The sequence below is a fragment of the Sphaeramia orbicularis genome, chromosome 1 (assembly GCF_902148855.1).
Source record: "Sphaeramia orbicularis chromosome 1, fSphaOr1.1, whole genome shotgun sequence".
Taxonomy (NCBI): domain Eukaryota; kingdom Metazoa; phylum Chordata; class Actinopteri; order Kurtiformes; family Apogonidae; genus Sphaeramia; species Sphaeramia orbicularis.
This window is the reverse complement of record NC_043957.1, coordinates 17,945,903-17,964,110: the sequence shown is the minus strand read 5'-3', so window position 1 is coordinate 17,964,110 and position 18,208 is coordinate 17,945,903. Positions and strand designations below refer to the sequence as shown.

The 18,208-nt window shown below is 37.3% G+C and overlaps 1 protein-coding gene across 1 annotated transcript; it reads left to right on the top strand.

Annotated features, from left to right (window-relative positions):
- The first annotated feature begins 4,826 nt into the window (after positions 1-4,826).
- Positions 4,827-10,561, top strand: LOC115426412 (beta-1,3-galactosyltransferase 1-like). The gene is made up of 2 exons (XM_030144567.1): positions 4,827-4,956; positions 9,236-10,561. Exons 1-2 carry the CDS (start codon positions 4,913-4,915, stop codon positions 10,365-10,367), a joined length of 1,176 nt encoding a protein of 391 aa, XP_030000427.1. The 5' UTR covers positions 4,827-4,912; the 3' UTR covers positions 10,368-10,561.
- Positions 10,562-18,208: the final 7,647 nt, after the last annotated feature.

Sequence of the window (18,208 nt, the reverse complement as noted above, 5' to 3'; positions counted from 1 at the left end):
CTCCTGTTCTTTTGATCAGTGTTTTGCCATCAGTGTGTGTGTGTGTGGATCTGCTTCACCTTGTAGAAGCCAATAACGTAATAATGACCGATAACGTAATAACAGCCGATAATGTAATAAATTTGCCATTTTTAAAATGTAATAGGCAAATAACGTAATAAAAGTCCCGAACAGATAATGTAATAACTTTACTAGTCATTACGTTATTGGCCTAGTAAAATAAAAAATTCTTTGCAAATGTAATAACTGAGCCAATAATGTAATAATATAATAATATCACTGTGTTTAAGTTTGTCTATTTAATTTGATGGTTAAATGGATCTCTAGTCCTGTCTGCTGCTCCTTAGCCTTTCAAGCTATCTCCAAACAAAGTGGAAGCACACATGTTTACAATCATAGACAATGGTATGAAATGAAATATGTATGAGATGTATGACATAGAACTCACTCTTGAAGATAGTAAATGTTTATTCATTATTAAGGATTTTTTGATTTCCCATAATTGACCACTAGATGGCAATGGTGTGAGATTGACTTTCTTCAGTTGTCCAAACTTCCTTGCTTCCTCTGTAGGACACATGTTGAAAGATAATCAGTGATCAATTTTCTATGGTGAACAGTTCATTTTGTTGAAATTCTTGCATGTACCACATACAATCATATATTTAGTGCAAGAGGATACAACATTATTGAGAGTGTTAGTTAACTGACTATACCTAGCTAACTGTTGGCTAGTTATTATAATAATAATAATAACTTTATTTATATAGCACCTTTTAAAACATAGTTTACAAAGTGCTTTGACAAACAAATAAAGGGCACAACAGCAGGATACAAGATGTAAATAAAAACACTAAAAACACTAAAATAGAAGCAACATAATAGGAGAGATGTGTACAACAATGCAGAAACAAGACACTTCAAATAGATTAAGTGAATCGGAATAAGGAGTGCAGGGGTAATGTAACATGATGCTGTTAAATCAATGCAGAAGTAGAGGCGTGAGATAAAACAACATCATGTATGAGAATATAAACCAGCAATCAAACAGGATAAGATTCAAATTAAAAAAATAAATAAATAAATAAATAAATTAAAAGGGACAAACATCACACAAAAGCAAGTCTATAAAAGTGTGTTTTAAGAAGTGACTTAAAAGATACCACTGATTCCGCAAGCCTTATTTCCTCGGGCAGGCCGTTCCAAAGTCGAGGGGCCCTGATGGAAAAGACCCGGTCACCCTTAGATTTAAGCCTCGACTTTGGAACAGCCAGGAGCCCTCTGCCCGAGGATCTAAGGCTACGTGCTGGCTCGTAGGTAGCTCACATGTCATCTATATAGCTTGGGGCCCGACCCATTCGGGCTTTAAAAGTAATCAGTAAAATCTTAAAATCAATTCTAAAACACACAGGGAGCCAATGGAGGGATGCCAGGATAGGGGTTATGTGATGTCGTCTGTTAAAACCAGTGAGAAACCTAGCTGCTGTGTTCTGGACCAATTGGAGGCGGGACAGTGATTTTTGATTGATGCCGGACAGAAGTGAGTTACAGTAATCGCATTATTAGCATTATTAACAATTAAAGTTTGACAATGTCAGGGTTTCATTAGCCCTAAGATGCACGAGTGACTGGACCAGCCGGCATCTAGTCTGGAAATAAACTGTTACTGTAACATAGGTTATGTTCAGACGGCAGGTCTTGAAGCACAATTCTGATTTTTTGGTGAAATCCAATTTTTTTGTGTGGTCCTTAATATTTCACTTTAAAATGCGACTTGTATGAGTTTTGAGTGTGAACTGAATGCGACGCTAAAGTGGCCCGTAAGCGCCAAAGAGGTCCTGATGTAATATGTAACCACACAGGCCCGCACTGTGTTTACGGGTGTAACACTCCTGAGAAGCAAAATTGTGACACTTGTCGTATTTCAATGACGTAAAGGTCAGATAAATGTGACCTGACCGTTCAGACTCTAGTTATATTGCAAAATGTCAGATAGCTATGTATCGTATTTAGGACTGTAATATGAAAGTGGCCTGGGTCGGATTTGAAAAAACTGGATTTGTGCTGTTCAAACTGTCTTTAACAGATCGGATACAGGTCACAAATGGGCAAAAAAATCGGATTTGGTCCAGATTTGCCTTCAGTCTGAATGTAGCCATAGTGAAGAGTTATGGTTACTCTCAGTCTCTACTACTACTACTACTACTACTACTACTACTACTACTACTACTACCACTAACTGTGACTCATTCACAAGTGGTTATATATACTTAATTACTTACATTATTTATTTCCCTAAATCTTTTGATGTTATTATGGACCAGAGATGATGAAACCCTATATTACTTGCAATTGTACATTGAGAAACATTGTTGTTAAATTCCTGAACCATTTGCTCATGCAGTTGTTCACAATGTGGCGAATTGTGCCCTTTCCTTGCTTGTGAATGACTGAGCCTTTCATTGATGCTCCTTTTACACCCAAACATGACACTGACCTGTTGCCAATTAATCCATTCACCCACAGAAGGTTCCAAACAGGTGTTTTTTGAGCATTCCTCAACTTTCCCAGTCTTTTGTTGCCCCTGTCTCTGTTCTTTTTGGAACTGTTATAGGCGTTTAATTCAAAATGAGTGGATATTTGCAAAAACAACTATATTTTCTCAGTTTGACCATTAAAAATGCTTTTATTGTAGTGTATTTAATTGAATACAGGTCAAAAAGTGTTTACATATCATTAAATTCTATTTAGGTTTTACACAAGTCCCAACGTCTCAACTGGATTTGGGGTTATAAACTGGATATTTTTGTTTCACCTTAGGCAGGTATCAGCTTCCAGTTTCACTAAGTTTCCAGTATTTCGCAATGTGGTAATTGATCCCCATGCCGATCATTTCTGCCTCCAACACATAATAGCAGAACTCGGCGAAGGTACACACTTTTACTACCCTTGGGTTGAATGGCTTAACCCATAAAGATCCAGTGCTGCTTTTGTGGCAATTCCCAAATGATTTTTTTTCTCTATTTTTAACCTCTCTAAAGTGATTTATCACCATTTCCTCTAATATTATGCTTTGTATTTTGAATTTTTATGTGAAAATCAGCTATTTTCCGATATATTTAATGTACTAATTTATGTAGATTGCTTATGAAAGCTCAGACTAAGGTTGAAAGTTATTATATCCAAAGCAGAAGAAACTGATGAAAAAGAATATTTTTTCAGTCCAATCTGTCGTTATCTGGACATAAACCTAGTGTCTCCATCCACTGTCATTGATCCAACTCCATGGGTTTTACTGATGAATCAATGTTGTAGAAGATGACGGTGATTTCCCGGTAACTATGGAGCCTCTAAACGTCCAAATGGGTCATATCTGATGACCATGAAAGATGAATACCTGTATTTTATGCCAATTATTGACATGTATTGATAGGATTAGTGGCAAACCCCACATGCAAAATTCTAGATTGTGCATGCAAATAGTACACACAAATTGGGATCTTAGTAGATCCTGCACCAGGGGCCTGATTTACTGAAGGTTTACACGTGTAAAACATGCACAAACTGGACTGCACACGTAAAAACCTGTTGAAGCTTATCTACTTAACAGGACGCACCAAGGGTTGCACCTCTCAAATGTGCAAAATAGCTCGCACAACCCATTTAGCATGTTTGCCTTGACAGTCATTCAATTCAACAACCCCCACCTCTAAAATGAATCCGGCGCCGCTGCCCAGTCATGCCATTTTAGAACTTCTAGATGAACTAGGGGATGATTTGGGACCACTCACAAGGAGGGGTCATGCAAAACCTTCTATGACAAAACTCCTTGCAATGTTGCATTTCAGTGCATCTGGATCATTCCAGCACACTGTTGTAATTTGTGCTGGCGTATCCCAGAGCAGTTTTTTCAGTGTAATGTCTCCATGACAACAAACAGTAGCACATACAAAATCCTCATTTAAACAGGACGGTCTCCAAGGCTTTGCACCTGTTGTTATTTGCACAGGCAGTCTTAGTTGATCAACTGTGACACGCAAATTAATAGCGCACATATTTTTTAGTACAAGAAAGTAAATTTGCGCCCACTATTTATCTTTATTTTATTTATTTATTTATTTATTTATTTATTTATTTATCTTAGTAAATTGGGCCCTAAGAGTGATGAATTTTATGTTTCTCGTGATTAATTTTTTGAGTGTGTAAAGTAATTTAAAATTGATAACAAGTATCAAGAATAGTGTCATAAAAATCAGTAAAACTGGTAAATAGTGAGTTAAAACATACATGTAAAACAACAAACAGATGATGTTAATTCTACACATGGTTCAAGAGGTGCAAAGCGGTACATGATGTTTATTGTTCATAGTATATTTAACATTTCTTTATGTACTTGTACTGACACTGATGCGTTTTTTACCTTACATTGGACATTTACATGTAAACACCCCATATTGCATATCCACTGTGGCAAATGTGCTAACTGGATGCAGATGCACTACTTTGCACCTTTGAAAGACCCAACCCTTAGTGCGCACTGTTAGTAAATCAGTTTGTACATTTTTTCGTGTACAATGAGTTTGCACACATTTTTATTCATGCAAACCTCCAGTAGATCCGGTCCTTATTGTCTAATTGTTGGGAAAGCAAATGCACTGAAAGAAAGTACAAACCTGTCGGGAAAGTTTATGAAGTGGACAGTACAGATATCTGTGTGTAAGAAAAGTTCTTCCCCACCTCTGACTGTGTTCCAGTCAGTCCCGCCCTCCTTCTCCTCCCTTTCTAGTTGTCCTTTGTCACTCACTCTTAAATGTGCTCAGACGAGGTGAGGTTATGATAGAAATAATGGATCATCATTGTCCAGGTTTGAGAACAAACTGACGCAATAAAAAAATTGGGAGTTACAGCAGTCATGAGGGAACATGAGAGTTTCACAGGTGAAAGTATGCTGAAAAGGTAGGAAACAATTAATTTACAATTTAAGTGGATTTTTAATAGGCACATCGCAATACTGTTACCATAAAAATCTGTAAATTAGTGGAAGAAATACAACAAACAATGCAAGAAATACATGAAATGTAGGTAGGCAGATTGTGTTAAAAGTACAAATTTTCTAGTGTAGCTACTTCCAAAGGATTTTTAACCTTTCGCATGTGACTTAACCCCATTCATTAAAATAGCATCCTCCATTTTTTGCATTTTTAAGTGAAAACCACGTACTTTTCTTATATTTAATTTACTGATCATGTAGATGTTCATAAAATATCAGAGGTTATTATATGAGAACAGAAAAAAATGAAGAAACAATTAACTTTCAACAACATATGTCATTAATTGAGCATTAAAACAAGTGTCTCCATCCACTGTCATTGATCCAACTCCATGGGTTTTACTGGTGAATCAGTGTTGTAGAAGATGATGGTGTTTCCATGTTCATCAAATTATTATTCAATATTGGTCACACTTACATGTTTCCCAGAACATTACTTAGACAATAATTTTTCTGGATCACAATCAGTTTATTAATCCTACTCTGAGTCGTCTTCTTCCTTCAGTCTTGGCCTTGTGCTAGTAACGCGTGGGTCTTTTTTTTTTTTTTTCAACCCGCTTTTGTGGAATTATTTGACCCACCCCGAAAATAAAGTGACTTTTTTTTTTTTTAGATTTTTGGATTCTAGGATCAGAGGTTTAGGGGTGCTGAGCACCCACCGTTCTGGCCAACCAGGCAAGAGAAATTTCACTGTTTTGCACATTCTAACATAATTTCGGACCATTATTCTCACATTTGTGAAAGAAAAGCATAACACGTTTTGGGTTGGGGAAACTGACAAAACCATCACATCTGATAAAAGTTATTTAACCTCCTAAGACCCAGGAAATGTCAGCAAAGTACAAGCTTTTTTTGTTTTTTATTAAGTAAGTGCCTATATTGGAAACATCATGATGCAACAGTTTTTTCAGATGCAGTTTTTACATTTTTTATGGAATGTCCTTTGTGGTGGACAATTTTCGTTTCTTTTTTTTTTGTATAAAGTTGTGAAACTCTTATCCACAAATGTGGACAGAAAACCCATAGCTGGGTCTGAGGAGGTTAAATGCGGAGTCACACTAAAAGAGGAATGGATTAGAATCATAAAATAAATATGTCCTAACTATATACACACTCATACACATAAACAGTATATGTATGTTTCTGGAGTAAAACAGCCCCTATAGTGAGAACAAAAAATACCGAAAATGGACTTTGGACTTTTATTTGAAATGCACAACATGTAAAACACATGAACTGAAATGGACTTTTTCAATATTTGTTTCTGCCTCTTTCCTTCTTGTCTTTATTATGTAATACAAACACTTACATAAAAATAAACTTGTGTCCTGTTTAGAGTCCACTGGTATATACGGTAAGTGTACGTGTGCTTCTACCAGGGGCATTTCTAGCCTGTTTTTGGGGGTGCTAAATTGAATCCCAGTACCCCTAAAATGTAACAGATTTTTTTAATTTTTTTATCATGTACAGTACATAGTTGAAATGTAATAATTTAACAACAAAACCCCCCCCCACACACACACACACACGCACGCACGCACGCACACACACACACACACACACACACACACACACACACACACACACACATACACACACACCTTATCTTGAAAATGGTTTGATCCATTCCGCCCCTCCCACTTTTCCATGACTTGGAGGCTCAGACCAATGTGCAGCCTTTCAGAGTCGGTCAGATCCAGTACCTGGCTTAAACCAGGACATGTGACATTCCTTTACTTCTCCCACTCAATACCAACACATTATTATCATCACTCATCCCTATTTTTGCTGTATTGAAATGTAGATCACTGTTTATGTTGTTAGGTAGGAGTTAGCTGATGTTTTTTCTAACTAGAGAATGTTCCAGGTGGTTCAGTCAACCTCTGTCCTCTATTTGAACTGTACTGAGAGAAGCTGCTGTTGTGTCATCTATGTATGTGTTAATATTAATGCAAGACAGACAGACAGACAGGCAGACAGACATCCAGCCTCATCATGGATACAAGATTAAAAAAAAAAAAAAAGAGCCAGGTTCAGGTACGAGTGTAAGAACAAATGGTGTGACTTCATTTTCCACAGCAAACAAATACATCATTAGTTATTATGATATATTATAAGTTGGATAAATGCACCAGTTTATGTCTTTTATTAGAAAGAAAATGCATTGCTTGTTTATTTGCCTTTTGGTTAAAGTACAAAGAGAGAGACAGCTTTATTTATTAGTATTCTTATGAGTATTTTCTCTTATTTATGTCATTTTTCATCTAGTTGAATACAATATATTCGTGTCTGTTGTCAGTGCAAAGAGGGAGAGATGAAAGAAAGGAAGGAGAGGAAAGAGTGAAAGATCAGGAGAAACAGGTAAGAAAATGGGCAGAGCAGAGTGGCAAAACAGGAACTGTTAAACTGAAAAACAAAAATGTTCCATTCACTATATAGTTCCAGTTAATGGCACTTATGTGCTCTCTCTACATTAAACCCTGTCTAGAAGCCAGGGGTGACTGCAGAATTCTGGAATGTTTTTCTTTATCAGTTGAACAGTTCCTGGTTTGCCTCTATTCTCTGCCCGTATTCTTACCTGGTTCTTCCTGATCTTTCACTCTTTCCTTTCCTTCCTTTCTTTCGTCTCTCCCTCTTTGCACTGACAACGGACACAAATATATTGTATTTCAACTAGATGAAAAATGACATAAATATGAGAAAATTTTGGGGGGGGGGTTGTTAAATTATTACATTTCAACTATGTAGTGTACATGATTAAAAAGTAAAAAAAAAAAATCAAAAAAATCTTACATTTTAGAGGTGCTGGAATTCAATTTAGGGGTGCTTCAGCACCCCCAAAAACAGCCTAGAAACGCCACTGACCCGTGCCAACCCGACCTGGGTCCACTGATCAGTGCATTACTACCTTGTGCTCCACGTTTTCATGTAGAAAGATGAGAGTATTGACATGTGCTGAATGAAGGCTCACGGTGTTGAGTGATGGAAGGGAGAGAGAGCATAACAGATGACTGCTTGTGATGGAGTCATCTTCGAAGTTGTTCATCGTGAAGGAGGTGACTTAGGTTTAGCACGGAAAGACTGATGGATTAGTGATAATCAGGCTATCACTGAGGTTTTACAAATCTGATAAAAAACTACTGATGAAAGTCATACACTGCTTCAAGGAACAGTAGTGAGGCACCAATAGCAGTCTTTACAGTCCTGTTGAGTGGTTGTTGCTTGTGGGACCTTATTTTTTTTATTTAACCCTTATTTAACCAGGAAGTCCCTTGAGATGAAATCTCTTTTTCGAGGGGGACCTGACCAAGAGGCACATCAGTAGAATACAAGGTGCATCAGGATGTTATAGATGGTGCCCTGTAAAATGTGATGTGGTGAGGTGTGGGGAGTCCTACGTTTCTGAGTTTCTGGAGGAGGTGGAGACTCTTTTGTGCTTCATTGATGACTGTTGTGGTGTTGGTGTAAAAGGACACATCATCAGATAGGTGTACACCCAGGAACTCAGCACTGGTGTGTGTGGTGATCTTTGCCACACTTCCTGTAATCACCATTTCTTTTGTTTTGTCCATCTCCATTCCGCAAGCAGGTTCATCATTGTCAGTAATGAAACCAACTTTGTAAATTTAACAGTGTGGTTGGTGCTGTATCTGGCACACAGTTGTGTGTGAATATGCCGAACAGCTGTGGGCCCAGGACACACCCTTAGGGTGTACCTGAGCTTACAGACATGGATTTTGAGGTCTTTATTCTAAACATTACAATTATACATGTAGGTATTTGTTTATAGTTGAAAGAAATACTGACATTAACTTCTTTAACATTGCAGATCACCACTGACCCAGTTAAGGGTTAAGGCCACATCTAATTCATGTTTGATGGTTGTGGTTCCGGCTGTGTTTTAGCCAAACATTAAGTACTGAAACTAGTGGACCTTCCCTTGTAAATGAGTCCAATACTCATATTTGCCATTTATGCTTGAATGAAATTTTGTGGAGGGTTAAGTTTCAATGTAACAATAATAATAATAATAATAATACATTTTATTTTGGGTGCCTTTCTTGACTCTCCGAGTCACTGTACAGATAAGATGTTGTTAATTTTACATGTTAAAAATGTTGAACGTTTTTGTTCTGAGGTGTGCAGGATATTCTCATTCTAATTTTGTCTTTCTTTTATATCTAGGCAGAAAATTGAGAGCGTGTCCTTTCAGAAGAAGGACACCTTTTGCCTCCTGTTTATGATCCTGCTGTTATTTGTGCTCTGCATCATGTGTTACACCGTTTACAGTGACTCATTTTCATCATGGGAAAGTGTTCAACTTGATTTGCAGTATGAGGAGTATTTCAGGACCAATGAAACAAGTCCCCCTCCCACTTATCGAGTCCATCCAAAACCGACAGTCACACCTAATGACACAAATTCAACCACTAACCCACCCCCTACAACACCTCCAGGTCCTCAGTACCATGTGGCTTTCCCAAAAAACTACCACTTTATTTTGGATCAAGCTGATGCATGTAAGCTCAGACCCCCTTTCCTGGTCCTGATGGTTCCAGTAGCGCCGAATAATGTAGAAGCTCGCAATGCGATCAGGCAGACCTGGGGAAAAAGCGGCGAGTTCCAGGGTGAAGTGGTTCTTACTCTGTTTATACTGGGCCTCTCTGGACAAGCTGATGTTGAGAAGCAGCAGGAGAAGATCCAACATGAGAACCTACAACACCAAGACCTGATCCTGAGTGACTTCATTGACTCATATTTCAATCTGACCATCAAAACCATGGTGATGATGGACTGGCTGGCCACTCACTGCAGTAATGCAGCTTATGCCATGAAGATCGACACAGACATGTTCTTGAACGTTGATAATTTAGTCAACATGCTGAAAAAACCAGAACTCCCCAAGGTAAACTACCTGACAGGAGTGCTGGTGAAAGATGGAATAGTTGTCCGCAAAAAATCCTCAAAGTGGTACGTCTCAAAGGAGGTTTACCCGCATCCTACGTACCCACTGTACGCTGAAGGGCCAGGATATGCCTTCTCCAATGATCTTCCAGGGAAATTTGTGGAAATCTCAAAAACAGTCAAGCCTGTCAACATAGAGGATGCTTATATTGGAATGTGCATGAAAAAGCTGGGGCTGAGTCCTTCATCACCTCCAGGACCATCCTTGTTTAATGGCCACCACGGAGCATACAACCGCTGCGCTTTCTCCAAAATCATCACCTCCGTTCTTAATTCTTTACAAGAGTTGGTGAAGTTCTGGACAGATCTAAAGAAACCTGGCCCACCATGTGAGAACAAGACAAATTCATAGACGATCAAGCTGTCGTTATTGTATAGGCCTATTGTATTGGCCTCTGATTGACATTCATACATAGACCCTACATTGTCCACTGGACTGTGCTCCAGTCATCGCCACATTAGACTGGTCAGAACTGATCTGTAAATACAAACAAGGAGATAGGGTAATATTATGATACATTTGCACTCATTGAAAGTCATCATCTGTTTGTGTATATATATATATATATATATATATATATATATATATATATATATATATATATGTATGTATATATATATATATATATATATATATATATATATATATATATATATATATATATATATATATATATATATATATATATTGTCTGCACATGTTGTTCTGTAGTACTATGCCCAAAATAAATATCCCCTCGGGCAGGGCCGGACTGAGACTCATTTTCAGCCCTGGAGTTTCATACATCAGACCGGCCCACTTTAGATCACGACCAATTATTATTAGAATCATGTAATTATAACCTTACATGTTAGGTCTACACACTGTTCTGCAAAGCCTGAGACAAACAGAGCAGTAGAGAGACAGATTTTTTTCACAGTAAGTCAGCCACTTGCGGTTTGTTCCATCTTTTCTATTAAAAAACTTTTGGTATAGTGATATTAGGAGTTTGACGAGGATGATAAGAAAAAAAATGTCTGTATATTCTATGACTGAGGGCGAGCAAAGTAATCAAAGTTAACAACAGACTCCTCTTCATTTGTCTCATTTGTGCCTAGTGGTTCAGGGTTGTGCTGCTGAGCTGCTCCTCTGTCATCAGTAGACTCTGCTCTCCCTTTCACACTTCCTCCAGTTTCCCTAGACTCGCCTGCACCTGGATCACAATAAAAAATAATATCTACAGACATTTTGACTTACTTAACCAATTAAGATATTTACATTGGCAAAATATGCAGGCTTATTTGATATGACTTTATCTGGAATTGAAATGGGGTCACCTGAAATTTCTAGTAATTGATCAAAAAAAAAAAAAAAAAAAAAAGACTTGCTAATAAAAAATATATGGTGAGTTGAGAGAGACAATCCCAATCCACAAAAGACATGACAAACTGAAGCTGAAACTGCAGCACTGTGGTTCTGTTTATCTGTCAAATGTTCATTGTGGTCAGTTTCAGATGCTGCAGCTCTTTCATAATTCATAGTTTGAGTTATTGTTTGTTCAGTATTAATTGTCAGCTTTGTAAATATTGGAAAATCTAAAATGAACACTTTGCTATTTTTTAACTGCACCCCTTGTCCTTTTCAGCATGATAGCACCCGGATGCTGTTTTAATGTGTTTAATTTAAATGTTTGTGTTTTTAGTGTGCTGCTGTATACAAGCCTGTCAAAGACGAATTTCTGTCACTTGTGACAGACAATAAAGTCTATCTATCTATCTATCTATCTATCTATCTATCTATCTATCTATCTATCTATCTATCTATCTATCTATCTATCTATCTATCTATCTATCTATCTATCTATCTATCTATCTATCTATCTATCTATCTATCTATCTATCTATCTATCTATCTATCTATCTATCTATCTCCAGAAATTTGTGATACTAAAATGGGGCCATGAGCCAAAAAAGGTTGAGAACCACTGCTATATTTACTCTGCTGACGTCATCCTTCTTATGGTTTCATATCAGGTGTATGTCCCCTTCTGACCAGAAATGTGGACTTTTCTGTTGAGTGTTCGTGTTAGTGATGGGACTTTTGGCTCTTTGAAGGGAGCCGTTCACTAAAAAGAGCCATTCAAAAGACTGGCTCTTTTATGTTTTTTGCATTATTTTGAAACACCAATGTTTTAATGACTAGATAGACTACATGTGATGATTGACATTACATTTTAAAGGTGTTTAATTGGCGCGGCAGTAAATATTATCTTACTGTAAAAAAGAATAGTTAGTTAAAATGTGTGGGCTAAATCCATGACATGAGAGGTGACATTAGGCAAATGCTGGAATTTGACAAAAAACATCACGGTACATTATGTGGACTAGTCTGTAGCCTAAAAATGAAGAAGAAAATAAAGCATTTTCTCATGAAATAACATTTTAGTCTCCTCAAAACAAGAACAATAAATGTGCGTAAACAAACAGAAAAAAATTGCACAAAACACAACAGTGATTAATCACTGCAATTACAGTACTTAAATACCTAAAAAACTGTAGTGCAAATAAAATACTTCAAGTAACATTGCAAAATACCTGATATCTCTAATGTAAATTGAAATGATACCACATCAGGAGTTCTCTCACTTCTACTCTGTATATAAAGCCAGTGCCTCCCCAGTCACGCTAAACTGACAGGCAATCGGACACTCCCTACTTAAACAAAAAAAAAATGAACAGCTCTTTACAAAGACTTGGTTCCCATCGTTCATTTCAAAGAGCCATTCAAAAGACTCGATTTGTTTGTGAACGTCACATCACTAGTTCGTGTCAACCAGAGAGGATCTTTTTCTCCACCCCTGCTGCCTGCAAACAAGAGCACAAGTGTCTCAAACTATAACAATAATATGACTCCCCTTCTGTGGAAATCACAAGCTCAAAGCATTCTTGATATGAACAGGCATTTATTCCATATGTCTTTAACATGCCATGCCATGAGAACTAGATAAACAAAAAGAAACAAATCACATAAAATGACCATAAAGCTACACAACCATTCTCATAGAGGATAATAAATAAAGCAAATCAATATACATTTTCCCTTACATCCATTTATCTATTAACAGATTATGCTGAACGTTTACATAAAGTTTACTTTAACCTTCACAATGCATGAATGCTAATTTGCATAATTAAACTGTAAACGAAACGTGCCTCCTTGGCCGCTTTAACTCAAGGGGAATAAGAAGGAAACTTTGGCGACAAGTCTTTACAATCCAAATGTCCAGCAAAATCTGCTTTCCACAAAAGAAACAAGGAAAACTTTACAGGTGCTCTTCACCACGTGTCTGCTTTAGGGATGCATAGCAAGTGCAGCATAAAAGCTTCCTGACCCCACAACGACACAAAAACATTGGTTCCACTATAACACAGGTGTCAAACATGTGGCCCAGGGACCAAATCTGGCCCACCAAAGGGTCCAATCCGGCCAAACCGATATCATTGGTGTCAAAATCGTTTTAATTCAGGTTCCACATACAGACACATACAGTCCAATTAGATTTTAAGTGGGTCAGACTAGTAAAATATTACAATAACCTATAAATAATGACAACCCCAATTTTTTTCTTTGTTTTTTTGGTGTAAAAAAGTAAAATTACATGAAAATGTTTACATTACCAAACTATACTTCTACAAAAAATGAGAATAACCTCAACAAATATGAACAAATGGAAATGTCTTAAGAACGGTAAATGCAATTTTACCAATATTCTGCTTGTTACTAAATGTTTTGTGCGATTGTAATGCACATGTGTAAATGATAAACTGATAGACGGAGGCAGAATATTGCTAAAATTACACTTGTTTTTCTTAAAACAATTCAAGTTGTTCATGTTATTCAGATTTTTAAGGAAACTTTGTAGATGTAAACCTGTCCTGATCATAATATAATTTTACTTTTTTCAGTGTTATCATCTTACTGGTTCAGCCCACTTGAGATCAAATTGGGCTGAATGTGCCCCCTGAACTAAAATGAGTTTGACACCCCTGCACTATAACATCAGACAGGTCTTATTAGACTAATGTTCCAGGTTTCGTGTTGCTATTTGTGTTTATGCACAAAAAATTGTCTTTATCATACCGAATTAATTTTTATATTCGACTCAAATTATATTAACTGAAATTGTATAACTGACGAGCAGCTACAAATAAGTCTAATTCAGGGGCATATTGTAAATATGCTGTAAACATATCTAAAATATACTCCTTAAACCTGAATAATATCAACATATGTCACATGTCTGAACTGAAATTTCCATTTGGCATATGCTGTTCACGTGACACCTGTAAAACTCAGATTAATGTTGTATTTGGAGTCATGGTGGAATGTTTGTGTACATTTAACATAGTAAATGTCTGCTTTTACAATGAGTAACAAGCAAGAACACATCTCACCATCACCTTAACGTTGTATTATTTTTCTGCCTTACTCCACTGAGTGGACAGAAGAATGTCGGCCAAGCTGACATCCATCATGGCCAACCCCTCCCACCCCCTGCATCACACTGTGGAGGCACTAAGCAGCTCCATTCAGCACTAGACATCCCCAGTGCATGAAGGAGCGATACCTGACAAGGAAATTGCAGAAATGTTATGTAGTGACATTATGTCTGAAACTCAAGCCCCGAAGTTTGTGTCAAGCAAAGGGGTGTGTCCAAATGAAACCTGTTTTGAGACCTGTATCTTTTTTCCGAGTATCACATCACAAAACACAAACAAAGCCCTGTTTTCTGAAATCATGTGACTGTCTCGTTATGTGATTCCATTTCCTTAAAAAAACCCAAGAAATACTTCTTCAGTCCCCTGTGAGCGAGTGTTTTCTAGGGCTGGGAAAATATATCAAAAAGAAGGAATCACCTGAGCCCCAACACTGTCAATACATTTTTATTCCAGAGTAAAAATCAATGAAGTACCCCCCATCCGCCACCCAATTTGCCCAACCTCAATTATATCCCAGTCACACAAGCACTTCCTGAAACTGTTTATCCACAAACAAAGCCATTCATCATATATATGCAATACTTTATTGATATAAAACAACTGATCTACAGGGGGTCTCTGAAGTCTGGACATAAAACTATGGTGTGGTTTGGGAAAGCTCATGCGTTGGGGCCATTTTTCTTGAACATGAACATGTTACTGGTGAGATTTATCTCACCATGTTGAGAGACCAGTTAATGCTCCAACTTGAAAAACAAGGTGAGGGACATCCTGAGTGGTTCCAGCAGGATGGTACCCCTACCCATTTTGCCATAGTGGTAAGAGATTGGCTGAATGACAATTTCCCAAGCTAGACTGGAAGGTGTGGTCATATGAAGTGGTCTCCTCGTTCACTAGACTTCAGCCCCCCTAACTTTTTTTTCTGGGGTATTCTAAAGGAGAAAGTGTACTCAATGAAAAATGTAGATGGAACACACTTGATTGAACACATAAACTTCAAATGTGCTAAAATGGACAACAATGTGAAGTTACTGCATCAAGTTCACATGAATCTTGCAAAGCACATCTACTTTTACATCACAAATGATGGAAATCATATTTAAGATGTTGTTTATTCAGTTGAATAAAATGTTGAAAATTTTATTTCTTGAAAATATCAATTTTTGCCTGTTTGGCCAAACTTTAGGGACATCCTGTACTGATACTTTGATATACGACCAATACTACTTCACTGATATACCATGATCAGGATAGATTTATTTAATCTGGCTTTACACTACCTCAAATGGAGATTCTGACTGAATACTGGAATAATTATATCAAGAGATCCACCAGCCCACATGTAACATACCAGCGGATGTCAGTTCTCCCAAATGAGCAATGCAATGGGGCTTTGTCTAATTAGTCTATTAGTGAAGCAGTTGGCCGGAATGATTCGATACACTTATGGGGCCGCCTCACACCATCACTGATGTTAAGGTTCTCATTTTAACACACCACCTACGGAGGTCAGTATACCATAACTGTAAAATAGATGATGCATGCATATGTGAAAAGTAAAACCAAACACTTATGTAACAACTGACCTTTCATATTATTGGCCTAGTGTAGGGTTTCTCAACAGGTCCCCCAGAGGACATTTGAACAATGTCGGGGGGCGTTTTGCACGAGAAAGCTGAGACATGGGCATATTAGTCACTGTTATTCTACACAATGTATAAGTATCTATATCCAGTGGCAGATTTACCTACCGGCGCCCTCAGTGCCACACCCTGAGGGAGAGTCTGATGAGATGAGGGGGCGTTTGCTCAAAAAAGGGTGAGAACCACTTGCCTAGTGCTTTTGTCAAATGCTTAAAACTATCAAACTTCTATATTTGGCAGACAGCAGCAAACAAACTCTGAAAGTGTGGTAAGTTGTCTCAATATTTTTGCAAATGTAAAAATATACCTGATTTTACCCTGATTCAGTGACTTCTGTTTTCTTCCAAATTGTGTCCTGAGTGGCAGAAATCTTCAATTACATACCACACATCATTCCATCCCACAGCAATCAGAATATGTATACAACAGTTCACTGTAAATCCCCTCATATCATATCAGTTTATCAGCATCATGGGCAATTATATTGTAAATATCATTAGTGTCACTCTCATAGCATAATTGCAAATTTATAGTTTTTTCAGGTCATAGCCAATGATGCAAAATGAAGCAGCAGTGTTAGGAGAGTAAAGTTACATGGATATCACAATTTAGCCGAAAAATATGACACTACGAAGTGAACAATATGTAAATAATGTCCAAATAATATGTAAATAATCTGTCTTCTGCACATTACTTTCTGTATTTTTGCTGCTGTAAATACTGCAATTTCCCTACGGTGGGATGAATAAAGCCATATCTTATCTAATAGGAAAAAAAATCATAACATCCATTCATCCTTCTTTCATTCCTCTGGCAGAAATGATTTGCATTAAAAGCAGGAAGTGAAATCCAACTTTATCTATGTATGACATGACGTACTACAATGTGATTTATCACTGATAGAGAAAGTATGACTGGGACTCAGTATGGAATCATTGTACCTGGTGAAAGGTGACTACTGATGGTTAGAAATAGTAATAAAAACAAGAATATGTCTGAAAATAAAAGTATTCCAACTTTATGGCCAACAGTGTATATGAATTTAAAATTCTTCTTCTCTTTTCTCCTTTCAGTGTCCCAGGTTATATAGCTGTTTGTGTTGATGTTGGTTGTTGTTCTTAGTGATATTTACAGTATATAATCAATGTTTCTTGTACTCAGGCATTTTTCTTCTTTACAGCTGCTAATTTTTGTGCACATAGTTCACAAATGTTGCATGTTTTACAACCAACCAACCAACCAATCAGCCAACTGCAGACAAGCAATAGGTCCAACAGTATGAAAAGTGCACATTTAAAAAGAATGCAGTGATCTCCAAATGCACTGGTGTGCTGTGGGTATGTTGTCACATTGCATTGTGGGAGTTTGACATTCTAAGCTCCATGTTTTGTGTTATATGCAGAGGTACAGGGGGTTATTGTGTTTATGGGAGTTTAGGTGAGCGTATGGGTATGACAAAAGCTTGTATTGCATTTGACATTCATGTTTGTTTTGCTGAATTGACACCATGAGTGTAAGTTGTAGGCCAAACAGTGCATGTACCTGTTCAGTGGTCATCCAGTGAGTAGATCCCTGAGGATAAACCACCCCAGGCCACATTAACCCCTGGGGTGTAAGTAGCCTAGGTCAGACCACACCCCTCCAGACTACAATACACCCCTCTCATGTTAAAAGGATTTGAATGTGTTTACACACTTTAATTACTCACTTCCATTTACAAAGAGATCAATTAATCAATTAATAAAATTTTATTGATATAGCACCACATCACAACAAAAGTTACTTCATGACACTTTACATTTAGAGCTGGTCTAAGCCAGAATCTTAGGCCAACATGCCTTAAGAGTGAAACATTTGGCACGGGACACAAATGTATTTTCTTGGACACATGTAATACTACATCTCCACTGTCCAACTACTACACATACTGTCCTTATTACAGTCTTTCATAACATTCCGACCCGAGTACATGATCTGGAGAAAGTGTGACCTTGAAGCATCTGAAGGTGTTTAACTTTGAACATTTATATTGTAGCAAGGACTTGCTATTCTTAGAACTTGAAGTTTCAGG

Excerpts from the sequence above, each read along its gene's own strand:
- LOC115426412 (XM_030144567.1), top strand. The coding sequence starts at position 4,913 with ATGAGGGAACATGAGAGTTTCACAGGTGAAAGTATGCTGAAAAG. Across the intron at positions 4,957-9,235 it reads GGTGAAAGTATGCTGAAAAG|GCAGAAAATTGAGAGCGTGT; the intron begins GTAGGAAACAAT and ends TTTTATATCTAG.